Source organism: Malaclemys terrapin, chromosome 10 (assembly GCF_027887155.1).
Source record: "Malaclemys terrapin pileata isolate rMalTer1 chromosome 10, rMalTer1.hap1, whole genome shotgun sequence".
Taxonomy (NCBI): Eukaryota; Metazoa; Chordata; order Testudines; family Emydidae; genus Malaclemys; species Malaclemys terrapin.
The window spans coordinates 67962730-67985608 of NC_071514.1; the positions used below are offsets into that span (position 1 = coordinate 67962730).

Consider the following 22879-nt stretch of genomic DNA (forward strand, 5'->3'; position numbering starts at 1 on the left):
TCCTGTCCCGAGGCAGCATCATGGAAGTGGCTGGGCCGGCGGCGCGAGGAGAGGGGGGCGCGCGGTACCAGCTCAACGGCTAATTGAGACCCCCCCACCCCCCGGTGGGGAGCGCTGCAGAGTCTCACGGGCCCTGCCCGGAGTCGGGTGAGGAGCTGGGGAGGGGGCTGGCAGGAGGCGTTTCTTCCCGTCCCCTTCCCTGCCCCACAGGTTGGGATCTGTCGGGCTGAAGAACAGCGGGGCATTTTCACCGCTCTAGGAGCGTCTGTGAGGAGCTCTTCCCTTCCTGGCCCCGTGGCTGTTTTTACAGGCCAGGCTCGTGGAAAGGTGATGTGCCGCGTCTGGCTTTAAAGTGTAGATTTCTGACAGGCGGGAGGTAATACATGCAATGTCGCAGCCCAGCTGTCTTTAACAGGCGTGCTTTCATGCTGTTGTAATCTTTCCTCTTTCTGTGTAGACGCTAACATGTTGGGAGGAGATGAATTCATCAGTTCCCCACCAAGGAAGACTGTCAGGTTTGGTGGGACGTTGACAGATGTCTTGCTGAAATACCAAAAGGTGACTATACTTTTGTTTTCCTTCAGAAATTGTCTGCGGAGAAGCAGTATTTTCAGTGTATTCGGGTGTTTATGCCAGTGTATCCTTTTAAGCCTGCATAGTCAAGTTCTCTATTGCACCAATATATGCCTCTTGACTTCAGGAGGGTCCTTCCAACTCTCCTCTCTCTTTTTGGTATTTGGGCAAACTTATGAAGGCCTGACTTTCACAAGTCATCACGTAACAGACCAATGATATTGAGTTGAATGTCACATCCAGTAAATTGCAAAATTTCAGGGACTGTTCTAGGGCTCAGTGGGTGGAACCCTGTTGATTTTGGGGAAAATCAGAAAACTGAAGGGGGAAAATGGGGGCTATATGGAGCTCCTGACATCTGATTAACACAGCTACAGCTTCAAGCAGCACTGCATTTGTCAAACAGCTGGTTGTTGGTATCCATTAATGCTTTCCAGAATAGCCTGATTGATCTTCCAAACAAAAGAATAATGGTGGTGGAGTGTGGAATGGGGGCTTGTACACAGTCCCTGGCAATGGGGAGAAAATGGGGGTTCCTGGTATAGCGGAATGGAGCACACAGAATCCTTTGTGGAGGAGTGTTGGGGGGGATCCTGGAAGTACATAGAGCCCCTAGCATGGGGAGGTGGGAAGGTGGGAATGGAAGGCAGAGTCCCTGACATAGGGGGAAACTGGGGACCCTAGAATCAGGGGAGATTGGGAATTAGGCACAGAAACCCTGGGATGGGGGGAAATTGGGGAAAACTGGTATGGGGGGGGAAGGGGATACACAGAAGCAGGGCCGGTGCTTCCAGTAGGCGACCCTAGGCAGTCGCCTATGGCGGCAGGATTTGGGGGGTGGCATTTTGCTGCCCTCGGCGGAAATTTGGCAGCGGGGGGTCCTTCCACTCCGGGTCTTCGGTGGAAATTTGGCGGTGGATCCTTCACTCGCTCCGGGACCCGCTGCCGAAGTGCCCCGAAGACACGAGCGGAAGGACCCACGCCGCTGAATGCTCAGAGGAGGAGCGCTGCTGCCGCTCCTGCACAGAAGAGCCCATGGCATAGAGAGTAAAGTGCAGATACAAGGCACACAAAGCTGTTGGCATGAGGGGGAAGGATGGGGTCAGCATTCCCTCTGATTTTTTACATCCATGTACAGAATGAATTTTATGTGCACCAATATGGAGGTGATGTGTGGCGGAGGTGGGGGCTGAGGAGCTTGGAATGATGGAGGGGCTCAGGGCTAGGGCAGAGGGTTGGGGTGCGGGGGATGAGGGCTCTGGCTGGGCTGGGCTAGGGGAGGGGTGCCTCTCCCCGCCTGCGCAGCCCTTTTTAGCCTGCTGTGCGGCTGTGCATCTTAGAGGGAACTTAGAATGGGGGGTGCACAGAACCTTTGATGGGGGAGATTGAGGCATATGATGGAAAGGAGTATGGGGAGGGGCACAGATGCCCAGGCACGAGGGAGGGGATATGGGAAGTTGCAGGGAGTCCCTAACAGAAAGGGGAATGAGAGGTTGAGACATAGGGTCCTCATGAGGTGGAAAAGATGAATATAAGGAGCCCCTGGTATGTACCATAAGCTTGGCCTATGCAAGCTACAAAGTGTGTGATTCCCTGATATATGTAAGAAGAGAATTTGACTCTCCTGAAGCAGCCTATCTGAGGGTGCAAAGGGATCGCATTTTATAAAATAGTGACTTCACAAGCATTTCTTTTCAGAAACAAGTTATTTCTTACAAAACAGCATTAGCTAAAATTGAGAACCAATCTATGAATACTACTGCTGCGTTTCACGGGATTTCTAGTGTTTATCAATTGTTTGCATAGCTATTATTATAAAGTGTAGAGAATAAGCTTGTATTTCAAATTGTTTAGGTGTACTATATGGCAGAAAACAGTTTGTGTTTATTTTCTCAGGGTGAAACTACAGACTTTGAGTTGTTAAAGCACCAGCTGTTAGATCCGGAAATAAAGGTAAAAAATTGTCTGAGATCATTTCGATTTGCCTTTTCCTCTGAGACTGAATGTATTTGCTTAATATTAAGTTTATTAATTGTTAAGATTAAACTTGGGGCAGGTTTAGGGTAGTGCTTTTTTATCTAGCCTGACTGTATTTGCTTTGTAGTTATCTTTTGATGACAAAATTATTTTTAAAAATATATTGCAAAGCGATATGAATGTTGCAGTGTGCCTAATGCAGTATTATTGGGTTGCTGTGTTTTCTCCTCTCAAAAATAACCATAAATTTCTATGTGTAATCCATTCCTGTAGGGTAAATTTGATGATGAGGGGGCGCTGATGTGAAAATCTCCTCTCAGTTCTGCTACTGCGTTCAAATCCTAATTTACAGCATCTCTACTATTCCAAGGCCCAATTGCCCCTTTCTGAAAACCACCCCCGAAACCCTTAACTGAGACCTGGGGAAGGAAGACTAAGGATCTCAGTGTGCAGTTTCCTCTAAATTGATCCTGTAATACGGAGGGAGGAGAGGTGAGGGGAGAGGGTGTTGTTTGCATTGGTCATCTGTGGAGGAAATAAGTGGGTTTTTTTTCCTCTCAGAATCTGTGGGTACTCTGAGATCTGTCAGAGGTACAGGGCTGACCATGCAAAAAGCTTGTGCTTCTGTACTAGCTCCGGAGTCCAAAGCTGTTCTCCCCAGGTCCATTGGAGCTGTGGTGCCAGCGAGTTCCCTGTCCACTGCTTAAAGGGTTGATCCCTCAGCACAGAGGGAGCTCTGTTTAGGAGTTAACATAGCATGAGGTTATATTGACTCCTGGGCAGACTCCCTTAGGGTTGATGGGGAGACAATATACTTCACTTGGGGTGCCCATAATCTCTACTAACCCCTTACACACTTGCCCTCTTCAGCACTGCAGAAAGCACTGTATGGGGACAAGAGAAGATTGTGTGAAGGGAAGCAGATGGTACCTTGCCTGCAGGAGTGGTAAAATCTGCATGCAGAGTATCATCCCCTTAAATGCATTCTGACTGGGAAAGGAAGGCACCCCGTGTTCTATTTTGAGTTCTATTTTTACATTGTATGTGGTTTAACGATAGGGACAAATGCAAGTTTGGATAAAACCATTAAACTTGCTTACTGAGGTTCAAATTTAAACCCACATCTTTAGATGTGAGAGTAGTGCGTTCATTTACTGTGCCACTGTATTCATTCTTGAAACAGAAGTAGATTCAAGCTAAAATGTCTGTTCTCTCAGTGATCTTGTCTAACTCACACTAATGGAAGTTCTAGAAATTCATGATATGTAGGCGAGGAAATAGCCATTCTGTTTATAATCGTCATGTTTGATTTGGGTTTTAAAGATTTTGAAATTGGCTTGTAAGGTCATATTATTGAAATTGTTATACCTGTCTTGTCTGATTTATTTTAAGGATGCCCAAATCATTAATTGGCTGCAGGAATTTCGGGCTTCTGTTGCATACTTGACCAAAGACTTTGAGCAGCTAGTCAGCATTTTGTTGGTAAGTATAGTATCCAGATATTACATCTGGAGATCAGTAGTTGAATTATCAAAATGTCTTTGTATTTCACAGTATTGTTTCTAACAGCGTGCTATTTGCAATAATACAGAAGCTGCCATGGTTGAGCAGGAGTCAAGAAGTGGTGGAAGAATATTTGGGTTTTCTTGGTAATCTAGTGTCAGCACAGACTGTGTACCTTAGATCATGTCTCCGCATGATTGCTTCACATTTTATACCCCGTAAGTTTTGTTTGTTTTTTTTTGTCATCTTTTATTCATTATCCAAACATTAGGTTAGCATGTATGGAAAATTAGAATGCTTTACTGTAATTATCACTTATGTGTGTTGTATACTGTGCATTTATTTGGACAACTGAAATGCAATAGAGAATTATGTTAACTGTAAAGTCTTTAATTTACCTGGATTTTTAGAAAAGTAATTTTAAATCAATAATAAAAACTCTTCCTAAAATAACTTACAAATTATGCTAATTTTAATGAAAAAAACACAACTAAAATGAAGCTAGTACTATGATGCCATGTGGAGAATCTTCCCAGCTCCCAGTATGGAAAAAACCCTGTGATCATCTTATGTTTTTGGTGTAATGTAGATAATTTTGGGGCTGTAGTTCAGATGAGATCTTTCTTCTAATGATAATTTGATCTGTGCCATTGAGACTGTCATCTTTAAGTTTTATATGGTTATGTAATAATTATCCTATTTCCTATCAGCTCGAGTAACCATAAGGGAGGATGATGTGGATATTTCAGATTCTGATGATGATGAGGAAAGTGAGTATTAATGCAGCATGGTTTAAGTATGCTCTATTAATTCTTTTAGCAAAAATGTTTGCATATTGTGTCTTTTTGCAGACTTTTTTCACTGCAGCTTTAATGGTGATGCGTACTATTGAAAACCTGTGTAGGAAAATGAGACATCCAGTAGAAAAAGTACAAAGTGTTAGCATCTCCTGTACTTGAATGCACACAACTGCCATTGAAATCAACTGCATGATAATCTGGCCCTTCTAATCCATTGCCACTGATACAGTAGTTGTGGTATTGAGATGCGTGCATAGGAAATATAAATGTATGTCAAAGGCTTAGAACCATGATTGTTATTAAAAACAAGTTACCTTGGGTATTTGTTTGTTTTCCTTTGGTTTAGGTAAACAAAATATAACCAAGTCATAGTTGAGGGGCACTTAAAAACTTTTGCTAGGTTCTTGCTTTTATCTGATTGAATTTCTGCAGCAAACATAAATGTTTGTAAGATATGGATTTCCTTTCCTTCTCACACTCCCTTATGAACAATAGTTGACTCCGTCTAGAATGACTCTCCTGTATAAATTCTGCTGATGGCTGTTAACTACAGCTCTAGTTTTCTTATAGGAGGTAAGCCTTCTGTGGGCGTTTTCCTCCCAATATTGCACATCTTTAATAATAAATAAATAACTAAAGTGTAATCTGATCCTTTAAGGCCTGTATAATTCCTGTAGCAGTTAATGATTATCTTTCTATATACTTTAATTAGTTTCAGCCCATAGCGAGTTTAAAAAAAAAAAAAAGTGGAAATGTGCAACCTTGTGGGTGAAATGTGCACCTTCCTTAGCATGTAGTCAGACTCTGATCTCTAGGAAGATCAGTGATGTAGGGGTTGTAATAATATCTTGCTTTGGTGGTGGTTATTTAGGGTTGATCATGGTTCAATATTCACTGTATTTTACATGTGAACAGTAACTATGGAAGTAAGGAGACTCCAAAAGCCAACTTTGGTAAATGTAGTTTCCCCTGGTGAACACTAAAGCATGAGTGGCTAGCAGAATGTATTTATGCTGGCTCCTAGAGTAGCCCCTTGCATGTAACTTGATAAGGGAAATAATTCATAACTAATTTTTTGTTTTTATAGATCTTTCTGGAAATTTTAACACATGTCATAGAGCACTGCAAACTATAGCAAAATATGTTCCTTCGTAAGTATATCATTCCACAGTTTTGTATATCCTTTTCGTTAATACAAAGCTTTGTTTCACCATTGGGCAAATGTAAACTAATTGATTGAGCAAAGCGAGGTTTAACTCGCAACTTTATGGTATTTACTTGGCTGTAATATAGTAATGTTAAAATGCTGCATCTGATCAATTCCAGAGTTTCAGGGACTATTCTAGGCATCAATGGCCACAACCTAATTGATTTTGATGCAAATAGAACAGTAGAAAGGTCTGAATCAGAGAAATATCATGGCCCCCAGAGTGCCTGGTGCAGCAGGCAGAGGAATCTCTCTGCTGCCTAAACATATCAGAGGCAGCAGCTTAACTTTCTGCATAGGGTGATTGTCTGTAGTCTGGATTCTTAACAGAAATAAAAGAGCCTTACAGAGAGGGTTTGTAGGGGGAGAGTGGGGGAATGATGGGAGGAAATGGGGACTCAGAGAGGGAAAGGGCAAGAGTGGGGGTGTGGGGAAAGCAGCAGAGACTAGAGGGATGGTGTAGAAGTGCTGGGGGAAGCAGAAAGTTTGAGGAATCAGGGCCTCAGAGAGGACTGATGGTGGTGGGGGAAGCAGAGACCCCAAGGAGAGTGGTGGTGAACTGGTGTGGGGGAAAACAGGCTCGAGGAGGTGGGTGAAGAGGACAGCAGGAAATTGGGTGGGAAGTGATGGTAATGAGGGAAGCAAGGGCCTGGTGTGGGAACTGTATGTGTGGGCAGGCATGGAAGTAGGAATTGGTAGACAGGGGAGTGGAAATAGGGAGGGGAAAGTGGGGCCCTGGAGGGAATAGGGAGAACAAAGACCCTGCCATGAGGGGGCAAGGGAGAATGGGGGAACATACAGGTCCCCTGGTATGTGGTGGAGGAGAGAATGTGGGGTACACAGCCTCTGACATAGGTGGTGGGAATGGGGATGCACACAGACTCGGGGGTCTGGGGGGGAAGAAGGGGATTGAGGAGGACATATTGTTCCTGCCAAGGGGGAAAAATGGGAGACAATGAAATGGGGGGAGAGGTTACATGGGGGGCACACAAAGTCCTTGTCATGTGGTGGAGAAAGGAATGGGGGACACAGAGCCTGGCATTAGGGATGGGGTAGGGAGAGTTGCAGGCAGCCCCTGAAATAGAGCGGCATGAGAGGGTGGCACACTGAGAGCTTGTGGGGGAGAACGGAAGAATGCAAGGAACTCCTGGGGTATGCTATGCTCTCAGCCTACAGAAATTGTGAACTGTGTGACATCTCTAGTTATAATAACTTAGATCCAGTTAGGTCAAACAAGCTTTTAGCAGAATTTGACCAAGTTCTGTATAACACATAGTAATACTGTTTGTATGTTTAGCAAAAGTATTCAGTATCAAAACTGGAGAGTAAAAATTGCAGTACAAAGAAAAATCTATTCCAATGAGCAATTCAAAAATTGTTAGTGATGTGAATTGTTCCGAACACATTGAAGGCTTACTGTGCAGTCAACCTTCAACTTTTCTTTTTGGTGTAACAGTTCTTTACTGGATCTGGTAAGATCCTTATTATCAGAATCCTGGTTTATCTCTACTTACTTCAGGTACATATCAGGGTCCCCATCCTGCAGTGTGTTGCATGTGACCTCTTCATCTTCATGCAGTCCCATTCGCTTCAGTGGCTCTGCATAGGCACAGGGGTCCATCTGTGTGCACCACAATCCAGGTTCAGCACATAGGTTTCTGTGTCCTCAAAACTAACTAGAATCCAAGTCCGCACAGTAAAGCCAACATAATGTAGCTTGAAAGAATGATATGTCAGAAGTATAAAGGGTCAAATGTTCCCCTAATGTGGAACATTAGTGCTCAAAAATGTCATTGCAACTGACTGCAAAGAACTGATTTTACTTTGCTTAGTAGGGAGACGATTGCAGTTGTGTGTAATGGTAGTTTATGTGAAACTCTGGTCCTTGACCCACCACCACTTGGAAGCATAGCTTACTAGCATAACAAAAGCCACGCTGCTGTTGGTTCCTCTAGCTGTGCACTGAAAACCCTTTGTTGTGGGAGGAATGTTAATACTTACCTCAGTTGCAGTAACTTCAGTGTGGATTTCCATATGGAAATCTACTGGGTAGATAGGAGACCATGCTGCGCTCCATCCTCTCCCCCCACCAAATAATGGATTCTGTCAGCTTAATGTTAATATTGGAGGAGCGTCTGTGGAATCAAGTAATGGAAGAGTGTGCTTTCTAACTTTTTATTTTTTATTTTTATTTTTTTTTATTTTTATTCTTGCCCCTCCCAAGATAATGATGGGGGAACTTTTGATTTTAGAAAAAATTAACACTTTTTTTTGTGGAAAGTTTTTCTATAATACATTAATGGGTTATAGAAACATCTTGTGCAATTTGTTATCCAACAGTCTTGAAAAATGCTTGTTCCAAACTTCACTTGTAGAAAGATTCAATACATGCACTCTCTGTTTCTTCTGTTTTGGGTAAAGCTTCCTGTATTTTCTTTATTACAGAACACCACAGTTTCTCATGCCGATACTTGTGGAAAACTTTCCTTTCATTAATAAATCAGAAAGAACTCTGGTAAGAGCTGGCAGACTATCTATCTTTTTAAAATGTATAAGTAGTAGAAAATACCATAGTTTGGCATTTGATACATTGCATAGTCTAATACAGGTGCTTTAGTGCTCACCATATTGAATAATGTAATTTTAATATTGTTAAGTAATTTTAAGAGAAACTGGACTTTTTCTGTAGTTGCTTCATTGCTACACACCCACCGAGAGGAGGATCCAGTAGTACTGTCAATTATTAAGGTTTCCCAATACTTCCCATTATAAGATCTTGTTTTCAGTTGCTTTTAACTTTGGAAAACTTTAACCATTTGGACTGAAATTTTCTTTCTGGGGTCCTGCTTCGGGCTAATTTTTTTGTTTTTGTTTTTTAAATTTCAGCCAAAACAGTTCAGCTGTTTCTGAGAATGAGGCTAGGGAAAAAATAAGTTGTTTTGCCCAGGTTAAAAACTCCTGGTTCTTTGAAAACCTCTATCACCCCCATTCTTTGGAGCAAGATCTTGACTATGAGTTGGCGGGGGTGGGGGTGGGCAGAGCTTTTTGTCAGGGTTCTGCCTTTTGCCATCCCTGTAAAAATTTCCCCAAATTTATCCAAGTTATAAACTTTGAAAAATGAGTGATTTGTACATGCTCAGAAGAGACTTCTTAGATTTTAGCAGCTAAACTCCCCAAAGATTCCGGGAGCCAGCTGAGCAGTACTTTTTCTGCAATTCCAGGTCTGGGCTGCTGTGGGCCATACTGGGTCCAGGCCCCTGAACTGAGAACAGGGAGCCGGTCTCTCCTGTGCTTTCAATGACCCCAGATAGGTCCATGCAGTGTGGAAGAGGATTCAAATGTAGAGCGGACATGAGCCGAACCTTAAGGGTTGTGGTGGGGTAGATTAGGAGAAGGAGTCTGGTGGAAAAGGTGGGAAGGGGGAACTGGGACTGGAGGCTGGCAGGATTTCACTGTTGCACGTGTACTGTTTAGATGTACTTGAAAAAATAGATATGAAAAAGATTGACATAAGTTACTGATGCCCTCATTCTCTTGTTTAAGCACATTGTTTGGATTATATAGTGACTTGTTTTTAGCAACTCTTTAGAAGTTAGGACAGAACTGTAAGCTATTCAACATTCACATCAGTTTCAAATCTTTAGATAAGAGATAATTTGTGGTTCAGCAATTTTGTAACTATACTGCTCCTTCTAGTTTCTAAAATCCTTAAAAGAAATTACTCTGTCACTTTGAATTCAAGGGAAAATCCATATTTATGGCAATGTTGTATTACAGGAATGTTATGTTCATAACCTGTTGCGAATTACTGTGTATCTTCCAACACTGAGGCTTGAAATTCTGGAACTTATTATTGAAAAGCTATTAAAGATAGATGTAAGTATGGAACAAACTATCTTTTAAGAAACTTGCTGTCTCTTAAGTGCCAGCAATTAATATTAAAATGATTGTTTTAATATTAAACCTCAACAGAAATTCTACTCAAATAGGGTTCACAGTCTTAAGCTACAAAAGCGAGTAAATTAAAATTGAAGAGCTGAAGCTCCACCGTAAAACTGTACAATTTGTGCTTAGATGTGGAAGCATATATGATATACAATATTACTCTTTGTGTGGAAATGCTGTAGCACAGTCTTGAACATGCCAAAATAAGATTTGGATTACAGGATTGAATGAGTGGCACATATCACCAGAGGCTTTTTGAATTACGTGGTGTGTTGCATCCACATACTGGAGATTTGAATCTGGGCCCAAGGATACATCTTTATATTATTCTGCTCTTCATGTGTTGAACATCTGTCCGTGTTGCTTTAATATAGGTGTTCACTCATCAAAACATTTTGAGTGATTAGGACTTGGAGCACATTAATGTAAATCAATCTGTCAGGTTGTTAGTGAGCACACCCTGTGAAGTGTGTGTCTGCTCCCTCCTTAATATTCCCAACTCCTGTTTGGCCAGAGATTTGGAGACCATTAAGAAATGGACCCTAGAACTTTCACATCAGTGCGGTGGCAGTAATAATTGTAGGCCACATGACCTGATACTTGACCTGTTACAGTCCCTCTTGCAAGCACAGAATTTAAGTTAGTGAAAGTCAGTTTCATGCACATAGCTACCAAATCATGCCCTAAGTCCTTTTGCCGCCCCAACCCTTAAAAAAAAAAAAAAAAATTAGGAAAATGTAGTTCCTGGAAGTATCTGAGTGAAGTTTTAAGCAGTTTATATTGTGTGTGTTTGTTTATATAGTTAGTTTTTAAAAAAAACCCACATATATTTAGCCCCCAAACTTTGTTAATAGTGTCATCTGTATCTGACTTCAAGAATATAGCGTGGTTACATTTTCCTGCACCGAAGGTTTCTTTAAAAAAATCAGCTTTTTTTTTTTTTTTTTTTTCTTATCTCTAACTACAGGTAAGTGCCCCACGACAAGATATTGAGGATGCTGAAGAAACTGCTAAGAATTCTGATATCAAGGAAAAAACCACAGAGGAAGGACTCTTTGACATGGTTGGCTGTCTAAGCACTCTAAAAATGAATGTTTATATTTAAAAAATTAAATAGCAGTTGAGAGTCGTATTAATTTTTGCTTGTAAAGTGGCAATGAGGTACAAACTTGCTTTGTTATAACTAGGTTGTAAGTGAACTGCCAAGTAACATCCAAATCTTCAGTCAAGTTGGGGATTTTAGCCTTTGCAATATTTTAGTAAGTAGAAAGTAATGACTGAAGTGGAATTTGGCCAGGACCCCAGGACATGGGTTAACCATAAAGCTGATTGGAAACAGTTATATGAAACATTTTGTCAGAATTTGCAATTTCATCAAAATTGAAACAGTCTACAGGACCATGTTGATTTTTGACAAAATTCCACTGAAAACGAGCCAGCTTGCTTGCCTCGCTCTGCAGCAGCCCAGGCTCCTGACTTGTTGGTAGCCCCTCTGGCTGACTAACAGAGCTGTGAGTCTGGAAGCCCTGGCAGCCTGAACTCCCAAGGCATCCAGAGTCCTAGCTCCACGACAGCCTACCAGACCAACTGTCCTGGTACTGGGGTTTCCAGGGTCCCTGACTATGTCGTAGAGTCGGCGATTTCAGGCTCCCCACCTGGTTGCCTGCCAGGACTTCCTGTGGCACTTTGATGGAAAGTTTTGAAAATGTTGCTTTTTATTCTGAATTGGAACAAAAAGAAATTTCAAAATCCTCTGCAAAATGGAATTACCAGTTTCCACCCAGCTCTAGTTAGGACCTCTGCATGAGAACATTAAGGAACTCAGGGCCTCAACTTTGTCTTAGACTTACTGAAAGTTGGTACCTCCAGCCGTACAGTCCCCTAACGATATGCTGTGGCATTGGAAGGAAAAATTCTAGTTACTGAATTGCTGTTGTTGATTTGTGTTAAAACAACACTGAACATCTGAAAGCAAACCCGAAGAAATTTTACAGTTAAAACTGAGGGCTGACATTCCATTGATAATTCATGGGGGTGTAACTCCCATTAAAAACCTATGTCCAGTCTACCTCGTGCTCCATTGGCAATTTACCATGAAGAGTAAATATTCCAAAAGAGTTGACAATTATTAACCTATTCTCTCTGTGTCAGAGATTGATTTGTGTTCAAAGGGGAGTGGGGCTTACACAAAAAAATATGTGCAACTACCTCTAGAGCCTATTACAGAGTACTAAGTAATTGACTTAAGCCCATTATCAGTACACCAAAGCAATATTTGTATATATTTGCTTGTAGCTCTTATAATTAAGTTGAACAAGAATTAATTACATAGTTGATGGTGATTATTTTGGTAGTGTTAAACACCTATTTCATAGAACTGGAAGGGACCCTGAAAGGTCATCAAGTCCAGCCCCCTGCCTTCACGAGCAGGGCCAAGTACTGATTTTGCCCTAGATCCCTAAGTGGCCTCCTCAAGAATTGAACTCACAACCTTGGGTTTAGCAGGCCAGTGCTCAAACCACTGAGCTATCCTTCCCCCCTGTATGACGTATGACTTTGAACAGAGAAAGTATGTTTTGGTTTATTTATAGCAGGGGTTCTCAAACTGGGGGTCGGGACCCCTTGGGCTTGTGAGGTTATTACATGGGGGTCGTGAGTTGTCAGCCTCCACCGCAAACCCCGCTTTGCATCCAGAATTTATAATGGTGTTAAATTAAAAAAAGGTTTTATATATTTATAAGGGGAGTCGCACTCAAAGGCTTCCTGTGTGAAAGGGGTCACCAGTTCAAAAATTTGAGAACCACTGATTTATAGTGACTGTCTTCGTTGTATAGTACATATGAGAGCTTTTTAACTGCTACTTTATCTGACAGGAAGAAGATGAAGAAACAAACGAAAATAAAGATACCTTCAGTAGGAGTGACATGATGGCCCATCCACTAGCAGAACGCTTGGATATTTTGATGAACATTCTGTTTTCTTACATTAAAGATATCTGCCATGTAGATGGTAATAATGTACCTGAGCTGTGTTTTGTTAGTAATTAAATATAACAGTAAGAGTTCTGCTAGTGCAGGATTGGTCCTCTAGAATCTGTTTTTTCACCTGTAAAATTCTCCTCCCAGCAACATGATATAGGCTAGATTTTTTTTTTTTTCAGATATTTTTAAAAATGTAAAACCATCCAAAAATATTTAAATAAATGGTATTCTATTATTGTTTAACAGTGCTATTAATCACATGATTAATCACGGTTAATTTTTTTTAATCGCTTGACAGCCCTAATTATTTTGTATAATTTGTATATCAGAGGTAGCTATCCCGCAACCAACCATTCAGTTCAAATTGGAATTTAAATCATATATTGAAATGTGATTTTTTTTTTTTTTCTTTTGAAATATATAAGAACAAATATCTGAAAGGGACATTGGTAGGAGGAAAGCTATATTTAATCATACATCTGTGGCGCTAAGCCTCAATTATTAAACAAGCAAGAATATTTAAAAATCAGATTTATTTTTTGTATTTCACTTGTCTGGAACACAGATACTATGCGACTTAGTTTCACTTTCTGGCTGTTCTGTACTAGCACAGTATTGCAATATTTGCATATCTAACAGCTCTGGGGAATTTTTTTTTTTTTTTTTAATTTATTAGGGAAGCTTGATGTTAACAATACGAAGGACTTGTATCGGGATCTGGTTACTGTCTTTGACAAGCTCATTTTGCCAACCCATGCTTCATGTCATGTACAGTATTTCATGTTTCACATCTGTAGCTTTAAATTGGTGAGTACAAGCATACACTTCCTAAAGTGCACTTCTCCTATTATATCTGTTGCATGTTTTTATTCTGTTCTCTTAGCCGATAAAGTTGTGTTAAGCTGATTAATTTAACTGATAACCCAGTGCTAATCCATACCTGGCTGAAAAGGCACATCTTTCTTCCTGTTCTCTTTACTTTCTTTCTCTTTTGCCAGCACAGTGTTAAAAAACAAAAATATGCAACTTCTCAAAGGACATTCCTTTCAGTATTTGTAGGAGTATTTGCATATTCTTTTTTTTGTAGTTATAAATTTTGTAGTAAACTTTTGTTTTTTAAAAACGTTTTTGTTTTTTGTTTAACAGAAATGAGTACACTGGTGTCAGGAGTCTCCGTTTATAGATGGCATCAGCATTAGGATTAATAGTTGGAATGTTTTTGTTTTGTTTTGCAGGGGTTTGCAGAAGCATTCTTAGACCATCTTTGGAAAAAATTGCAGAATCCAAATAATCCTGTGGTGATCAGACAGACTGCCGGAAGTTATATTGGCAGCTTCTTGGCAAGGGCTAACTTTATTCCAATTGTGTAAGTAATGTTGCTAGATCATTTTAAATATCTTATACTTTGTATATGGTCAAAAGTGAAGGATTTATGGCCTATACTAGATTTAAGTATGGAAAGATAATGTGCCAGTTTCCCTCCCACAACTCTGACAATGAGCCATAATTCTAAAATATCCTTATTGTTCCCCTTTTGGGGTTCTCTGAGTTTTCCAAAAAAGTTTTGTGTTTATGGGATGTGGACTAATGCCTGCTGGGTGAGGATGAGGTAATCAAACACCAGATTTATCAGAGGTACTAAGAACCTATAGTTCTCTTTGACTTTGTTGGAATTGTGGGTGCTCAACGTGTGTGACATTCAGCCCCTAAACTTATTTTTGAACATACATCTTCAAGTGTGATAGGTATTGCACTAAGCCTCTGAGACATTTAGTGCAATTATTCCTATTCATTGCATAGATTAGTCTCTGTAGTTTGCGTGCTCAATAGGTGGATGAGTAGACTTTTTTTCTTTGTAACAGTTATATAGTATGGGATATTGTCTTCAGGATTTCTGAAGCTATTGTTAAAAGCAGTGGGCTTAATGACTTAATGTTGAACCTAATTTGACATTGGAACCAGAAGGTTTCTCTTGTTGTTTGTGCCTCACAGCTCAGACAAGAAGATTTCCAAACTTTTTATTTGGTGGGCCACTTTGCAAATGATCCTCTCATCAATTCTACCAATACTTCGATCTTCCTGATGCTTGGGGTTCTCAGTATTGTTGCAGACAGTTCAGTGACTGCTGGCACAGAGGACAAGACGGGCAGTGTAATCTACTTCTTTATAAAATGATTTCTGTGCTTATTTGCATGTACAGTACACATTAAGCGCCTTAAATATTTTTAAAATATCTTTCATACATGAGTTCAAATGGTGTTCTTACAGACCATGTTTCTCCATTATAGTACAGTGAAAGCATGCATGGATCTGTTAGTTAACTGGCTGCACATTTACATTGACAATCAGGATGTGGGGACAAAAGCTTACTGCGATGTTGCTCTTCATGGACCTTTTTACTCCACGTGCCAGGCTGTATTTTATGCTTTAATTTTTCGCCACAAGCAACTTTTGGATGGAAACTTAAGGAAAGGTGAGTACATTGAAAGTGTCAGTACTATAAAATTAAAACAGAATTCATGTGCAAGCTCTAAAAATATTAATTTCCTAATGGTCAATTTGGTGAAGTGAATTATGGGAAGGTTAAGTTACTATATTTTAAACAAAGTGCATAAGACTTTGTATTTGTATCGGAATTCAAAGCTGGATAACTTCCTTTTTAGCTAGTAAAAATCAACACAGATAAAATCATTGGGCCCACTAGTTATTTTACCAGCGCAAATCAAAGTAAATTGGTGGAGGGTTCCCCTTGTGGCACAGAGCTGGTGTAGTGGGTCTATGCCACCCCTTCAGTTACTGATTCATGAAGTGTGACTTAAGTGTCCCTAAGCCCTGATGATCCTGGCTGATGGAAGGGCCATGTAAGACTGTGAGCAGTTGAGCATAAATTAGAGCAACCTGCTGCTGTTCTAACTTAAACTGGGGGCTGGTCCAGAACTTGGAGGTCTACTAATGAATAGTACAATGTAAGAGGTAGGGGGCATTTTTTGATTGATTGGAACATAAAATAATCATAAGTCCCATGGCCATTACTGAGCATAACTCTGCCAGTCTGGAGAATCTTAATTATGAATTAAGCATCTACAGTATCTGTAATAACATATTAAATATGGAATCCTGTTATGTCACACAAGCTATTTGTGTTCTCTACTTGCAGAACTCTGTGACTTGTTCTTTACAGACTTCTGCAGTCACCACAATTTTCTTACATTTATTTTATAATTATTAGTAGAGTCTCATTATATGACAGAATAGCCCGGCCTGGGGACTTCCTTGTTATATTGCTTTTTTCTCTCCATCTTCTTTAGATGTTCTGCAAAAGCTTCCTTCTGTTGCTTTACATGCAGCTGCTTGACAAGTTAACATCCCCAGCTGTCCCCCAACATTATATGTTGCTTGATGCAGCCAAAACTGTGTTTTTTTTTGTTTTTTTGTTTTTTGTTTTGTTTTAAATTCAGTCTGAAAAATCTTAATGCTGAATAATTTTAACAAGTCACTCTAGAATTTCCACATACTATATATTTGTACCATCATCTGGCATATGACTGAACAGGTGTTGCTGCTTTGTTTGTGCAGGCCCTGAGAGTAAGTGCTGCATAACTTGCAGGTCGGTCATCTAATGCTTATAATCTAATATACAATTTTTTATAATGAATTCTTGCACTTGATTTCAAAGTATTCTCTGAACCAGGAGAAACATGATCTTGCCCTTTATTACTCTAAAGTAATAATGAGAAATTGGTACAAGGTTGGGAGAGTTCTAATATGAACTCTGCTACTGACTTGCTGTGTGGCCTTAGGGAAAAGTCACTTTCTGTTTCCCTATCTGTGAAGTAGGAATGATTATCTACCTTCATGGGGGTTGTGAGACTAAGTTTAATCTGTACAGTGCTTTGAACATGGAAAAACACTGTATAAATCCATAGTATTTATTATACACCATTCTTATTTTGAAGGTTTGGCCTACCTGCAGAACTTAAATTTTGAACGCATAGTCATGTGCCAGCTAAACCCTCTGAAGATTTGCTTACCCTCCATTGTTAACTTGTTTGCTGCTATTACCAGGTAACTATTATTTATTTTTTCAGTTTACATTTTATATGAACCATATCAATCTCGATAATAACCACAGTGTAGTATTTTGAAGACTAACATTTTTTGTAAACTGGTATAATGAATATAGATTATAGTATAATATAATATACGATAGTCCCCTCAGTGTTAGAATATTACCTATATACTGAGTGGGAGCAGTTTATAGCTAATACAGATGCAATGAAACCCTGTAGTTAAATAGAGCTGTTTCATTGCTTTGTGATGGTGCAGATTGTTATACTACAGTAACTCTCCCTTAACGTTGTAGTTATGTTCCTGAAAAATGCGACTTTTAAGTGAATCCAATTTCCCCATAAGAATTAATGTAAATAGAGGGCGTTAGGTTCCAGGGAAATTTTTTTTCACCAGACAAAAAACTATATATTGTATAGATATACACACAGTATACATTTTAAACAAACAATTGAATACTGTTCACAGCTATGATGATTGTGAAGCTTGGTTGAGGTGGTGAAGTTAGAGGGTGGAAGAGGGAGGGATATTTCCCAGAGAATGCCTTGCTGCTAAATGATGAACTAGCACTTGGCTGAGCCCTCAAAGGTTAACACATTGTTGTTAATGTAGCCTCTCACACAAGGCAGCACAAACATAAAGGCGGGGAGACAGCATAGCAGACAGAGACAGACACACACCTTGTGTGTGAGAGAGAGAGGCACACTGCCCCTTTAAGTAAGCTGACCCACTCTTAAGTGCATTGTCTTTTTAAGTGGATCAGGAAGTTGAGACAGCAGCTGCTGCTCCAAGCTCTGTCTCTCTTCCTCCGTGTCCCCTCCCTGCTCTATATGGAGAAGGGGTAAGCGGGGTTCAGGAGCAGGGAGGAGGGGGACATCCTGACAGTGACATTAGTGTGTTTCCCCCTCTCCCCCCCCCCCCCCCCCACAGCAAGCAGGAGTCTCTGGGGGCAGCTCCAAGGCAGAGGGCAGGAACAGCACGTGGCAGTGGGGGGAGGGACAGCTGAACTGCCTTGATAGCCTGCTGGGCGGCTGCTGCACAGGGAACTTAGGGGAGCGGGGAGCTGATAGGGGGGCTGCTGGTCCACCCTGGTTCCAAGCCCCCACCAGCTAGCTGCAATGGGCTGCTCTTCCTGCAAGCAGTGGACAAAGTAGGCAGCTGCCAAACGATGTTAGAAGGGAGCATTGCACAACTTTAAACGAGCATGTTCCCTAATTGATCAGCAACATAACAATGTTAACCGGGACGACTTTAAGTGAGGAGTTACTGTACTTGCAATAAAGTTCTGTTGGGAGTAAAATTGGTTAGATAGACTTCATTTATAAGCTCCCTTTATTCTGATTGTATTGTTAACTCCTGCTGTTAGTCATAAAATGGAAGTTTGTGCTAGAATTTGGATATTTATGTAATATATCTCAGTCCATTTCAATATCTTGTGAAATTATTTGCTTTCCCTGTAGTTAGAGATGCTTATACTTATCAGTGTTTTTTGTTTGTTTAAGGAAATACCAGTTGGTGTTCTGCTACACCATTATTGAAAGGAACAACAGGCAATTTTTGCCAGTCATCAGAAGCAGCAGTGGGGGTGATTCTGTACAGACTTGCACTAACCCGCTTGACAGTTTTTTCCCATTTGATCCTTACATTCTCAAAAGGTATAGATTTCCAATGCAATAAACTAATTTCTGCCTTGCATAAAATAAATTCAAAGAACGTACTTAAGGTGATTGTTCTACTTCTCTAAAATGTATTGTTGTATTGTAAGTCAAAACACTCTAGTTCTACATAAGTTGTTTTTGTAGGACTGAGACTGTCAGAAGCTGGAGAATTGGAGTTTGTGCACTCTGTAGGTTTTGGGTGTGGGGAAGGGAAAAGGGCCCATCCTCTCATACTGCATTTGGTAAAAGGTTACTTTAGGTAAATTTTCTTTTATCTACCCCTTTTTAATGAGTCCAATTCATAATCTTAGCATAACAAAATGTACTGAGGTCCATCCGAGTGGTAGTTTCTTGCATCTTTGGGATTGGCACCATGTGCGAGAGGGCATCTGGTTTGTTTTCAGAGGCTTTTGTTATTAGTTAGATGGGCTGTTCTTGAAGCTCTCTAGCCTGGAATGCTTATATTCTTTGATCCATGAATGTTTGTGCAGATGGGTTCTTTAACATACAAAAGATGACCATCTTAAATAGATTTTTCTGCACAAACCATCTTCTAGCCTGAAAAGGGCTGCAGTGAGTCCTTGCTCTAAAGGAATAAAAGTGCTGGACAGAAGTCCAGTAAATCCTGTGGGTAGGATTACAGGCTAGAAGAAAATTGTAGTTGGCTGAGGGAGCACTGCCTACGCATTAAAATACATAATTGGAAGAGCTGAGTTCTGTTCCTGATCCTACCACTAGCAGTCTCCTCGGGAAAACCTATATAACTTCTCTATGCATCATTTTACCCAGCAGTGAAATGGAGATAATTTATGGGAAGTGTTCTTGGGATTAGTCTGTAAAGTGTGTAAGATCCTCTGCAAGGCACTAGAGAAATGTAAAGAATTGCATAGTACAATATTAAAATGAAATGCCTGGTTCATAACTTCTTGTGTGTAACTTTATTCAGCTTATTTGTACTATGCTGCAATTTATGTTCTCAGATCAAAGAAGACCATTGATCCTATTTATCAGATTTGGGAAGAACTGAGTACTGAAGATCTTCAAGAACTTAAGAAACCCTTTAAAAAGGTAACTCCTTCCTGTCCGAAATCGTGTGTATATGTGTGTGTGGTTTCTGGGGGTTTATTTTATTTTTGGTTAAAGAAAATAATCTTAAATCCTGCATCAGCTGACGCTTAAGGAAGTATACTTGCATTTTAGGAGTCTTTTTTTTTTTTTTTTTTTGGTCACAAAATGCTTAATATTAGTGGGAAACCAGCACTGAATTACTAGCTATGCAGAAATCAGGAAGCTTTGTGTACATAGAAAATGCATTTTTTATCTAATTTGTGGGGAGAGGGGGATTCATCATGGCCCTCAGATAACTGTTTGATTTCTCCTTTTGTGGATGTATTCATAGTTGTGCTCTGATGCTAGCACTTATGGGCCAACTGCTGTGAATCTCAAACAGGTACAGTGATATCTCTGTCCTGATTGAAGGAGGAGCTGACATACAGGCTGGTGGGTTAGGATGCTGGCACAGATCGAGATCAGTGTAGTATAAGAGATTTAGGTTTTTTGTTTTTTTTTCATTAAACCCCTGGGATGATTCCTGTGGATGCCACTTTTAGATCTGTTTTGGATCTATTCTCACAATACACTACAGTTATTAAAGCTCCCCTCTGCCCTGCCAGTAATTCCAGCTTCTGTCTATGTAAAGTATTCCTAGAACAGCTATCTCCACATTATCTAATTGATTCACTTCCTTCTGCCACTCCTGTCTACATACACTTTGCAGTCTGTGTGGAATTCTCTTCCCATCTGTCTGCCAAATAGCCACTTCTCTTCATTAAACTCCTTAAAACTGTCTGACCTCTGGGAGGCCTACAGACCATGAACTTCTTAAAAAGAAAATCCTCTGGACTTTCCAGACCAGCCAGAGTCTTATGACTGAGCTTGAAAACTCTTTGTGGCAGGGGTGTATCTTTGTATACTGTACAGTACATAGCACATTGTTAGAGCTATCTCAATAATAAAATAGTATTGCTTGTGTGTGTGTGTATGTGTGTGTGTATATATATATATAATATGTATTGTGGTAATTGGCCAACGCAGTCGTGCTTTATCGGTAAACTGTATTATTGCAACATTTTGAATTATTTCAGAGTTTATTTAAAAACACATTTCTGGTTTTCAGCACTTTATCTAATTTTCTGGCCAAAAAAACAAACAAACAAAAAAAACGCTTTTAGCAAATAAATACCAGAAATGCCCAAATTTCCAGGACTTTTCTCTGCTTGTCTAGACATGTGTACCTGTTGGTCAGATATATGCTTCTCTATGGTGTGAAATCTACTAGCTGTGTTAACTCAGAGACTGGGAGCCTCCTGAGAACTGTTTTATTTTACTGGGCCAACTAATACACTCCGGTAAATCTCATGTGGTGTTCAGATAACTTTTCCTGGTGAAGAAATTTAAACCTAAGGCTTAAAACTCTATTTAAGGTACTATAACGTCTTTCTGTTTTCACTGACATTTTTTTCTCTTTGCGTAGTGTACAACTGAAGATGAAGACGATGACTTTCTGAAAGGAGAAACACCTCAAAATGATGGCATGGTTGGAATTACTCCAAGTTCTTATGACTCAAATATTCTGAGCCCGGCAAGCAGTGTAGGATCCCCTCCAGTAACATATGTACAACGGCACCTCTGACTTTGAGAATCAGAAATTAAGTGGATCAAAAGCTATGTGCAATTTTCACTCTTTAAAGAGACTTTCTGAGCAACTTTCCAAAATCTGAAGATTTTACTTGTTTTGGTAATCATATTAAAGAAGAAAGACTCTATTTTTTACTTAAACTTGTTCAGATTTCTACAGAGATGTGTTCTGATTAATTTCATACATTGCTAAAAAAGGCTAGAGAATAAACTGCAGTATTCTACAATTTTCATATTGAAATAGTTTATACATAATTTATAGTTATTTTTCTTGATTAGTTTTTGTTTAATAATGTTTCCTCTATAAGGATTTACATAGTAAGGGTGAAATCCTGGCCCCTCTTCTCATTAATTACATTGGGATTAAGATTTCACTCTAAATGTTTAATTGTGTTTTGATTGGGTATGTTTTTAAGTTATCTTTCTAACAAGTAAACTGAGCATAGGATGAGGTACCAGGGCCTGAGTTCTAATTCCAGCCTGACATTGCCTCCCTCTGACCTTTGACAAATCACTTTCCCTATCTGTAGAATACGTGGTAAAGCACTTTAAAGATGGAAGGTGCTATTATCACTGCATAAGATTGTGTCGGAAAAAAAATTTTAAGTGTGAAAGTTCAGACTTTCAACACCTCAGACAGTTGTCAGTTTTGAAAGTGACATGAAAGCAGCTTAATGTGTGATCATATGATATGTAGTCAGTTCAAGAAATGTTGTGCAATGCTTTAAGTTCTGGGGATGAAAAGGACTGTATAATGGTAGGTATTTATTATTTTTGGAACTCTATATTTAAATGTGAATTGTGAAACAACAAAAAAACCCTTTGTTTATAGAAAGGAAAAGATGCAATTCTCCTCATGTGTCTTTCTTTAGGAATTTCTTTACTTTGTTTTGTTTTACATAATTGGATTTTTAGGCGGGAGAGGTTTGAATACATATGTAAATAATTACTGCAAAATGAACTGGAAATATCTGCACAATGCTTCAGTTAGATTACAAACACTTAAAAAAAAAAAAAAGTATGAGTTTATTCTGTTTGAAAATAGTAAAATTTTAAGTATTTTGGGCCAAATTCTCTGCAATTCCACTGGTCTGACCTTTTGTTTAGACTCTTATTTGTTAGACTTTCAAGACTTGAGCATTGGGTGGGAATCAGAATAAACTTGACACGTGCAGATACTTGCAAAACTTAGACTTACACAAAAATAAATGGAATTCTATATGTGATCTAGCCACTGGAGGATGACACAGGATGTGGTAGTATGGGTTTCAGAAGCACCTAATTTGGCATGTTCCTCCTGAAGGACTGTGATATGATACTGATGAGGTGGAGACTTTGGATGAGAGAGGGGTTTGGGGATGACATGGCAAAATTAATCTTCCGGTATCTATAAATGAACTGTTTTTTTTTGTTTTGTTTTAAATCTCATCCCTTCTGCTGTCATTCCAGAACAATAAAAAGAGAATTGCA

The 22879-nt window shown here is 39.8% G+C and overlaps 1 protein-coding gene across 1 annotated transcript; it reads left to right on the forward strand.

Moving 5' to 3' along the window:
- Positions 1 to 22879, forward strand: RRN3 (RRN3 homolog, RNA polymerase I transcription factor). Its single transcript, XM_054041600.1, has 18 exons — positions 1 to 147; positions 458 to 558; positions 2470 to 2526; positions 3943 to 4032; positions 4142 to 4271; positions 4764 to 4823; positions 5941 to 6004; positions 8506 to 8575; positions 9838 to 9936; positions 10973 to 11068; positions 12879 to 13014; positions 13663 to 13793; positions 14222 to 14352; positions 15275 to 15459; positions 16943 to 17051; positions 18557 to 18709; positions 19693 to 19780; positions 21246 to 22879. The coding sequence occupies exons 2-18, from the start codon at positions 466 to 468 to the stop codon at positions 21402 to 21404; spliced, it is 1851 nt and encodes a 616-aa protein (XP_053897575.1). The 5' UTR covers positions 1 to 147; positions 458 to 465; the 3' UTR covers positions 21405 to 22879.

What these genes read in the sequence shown, in the direction of transcription:
- RRN3 (XM_054041600.1), top strand. Translation starts at nt 466, where the DNA reads ATGTTGGGAGGAGATGAATTCATCAGTTCCCCACCAAGGAAGACTGTC. An exon ending in TCTTGCTGAAATACCAAAAG is followed by an intron (nt 559 to 2,469) that starts GTGACTATACTT and finishes TTATTTTCTCAG; the next exon opens with GGTGAAACTACAGACTTTGA. An exon ending in GCTAACTTTATTCCAATTGT is followed by an intron (nt 14,353 to 15,274) that starts GTAAGTAATGTT and finishes TCTCCATTATAG; the next exon opens with TACAGTGAAAGCATGCATGG.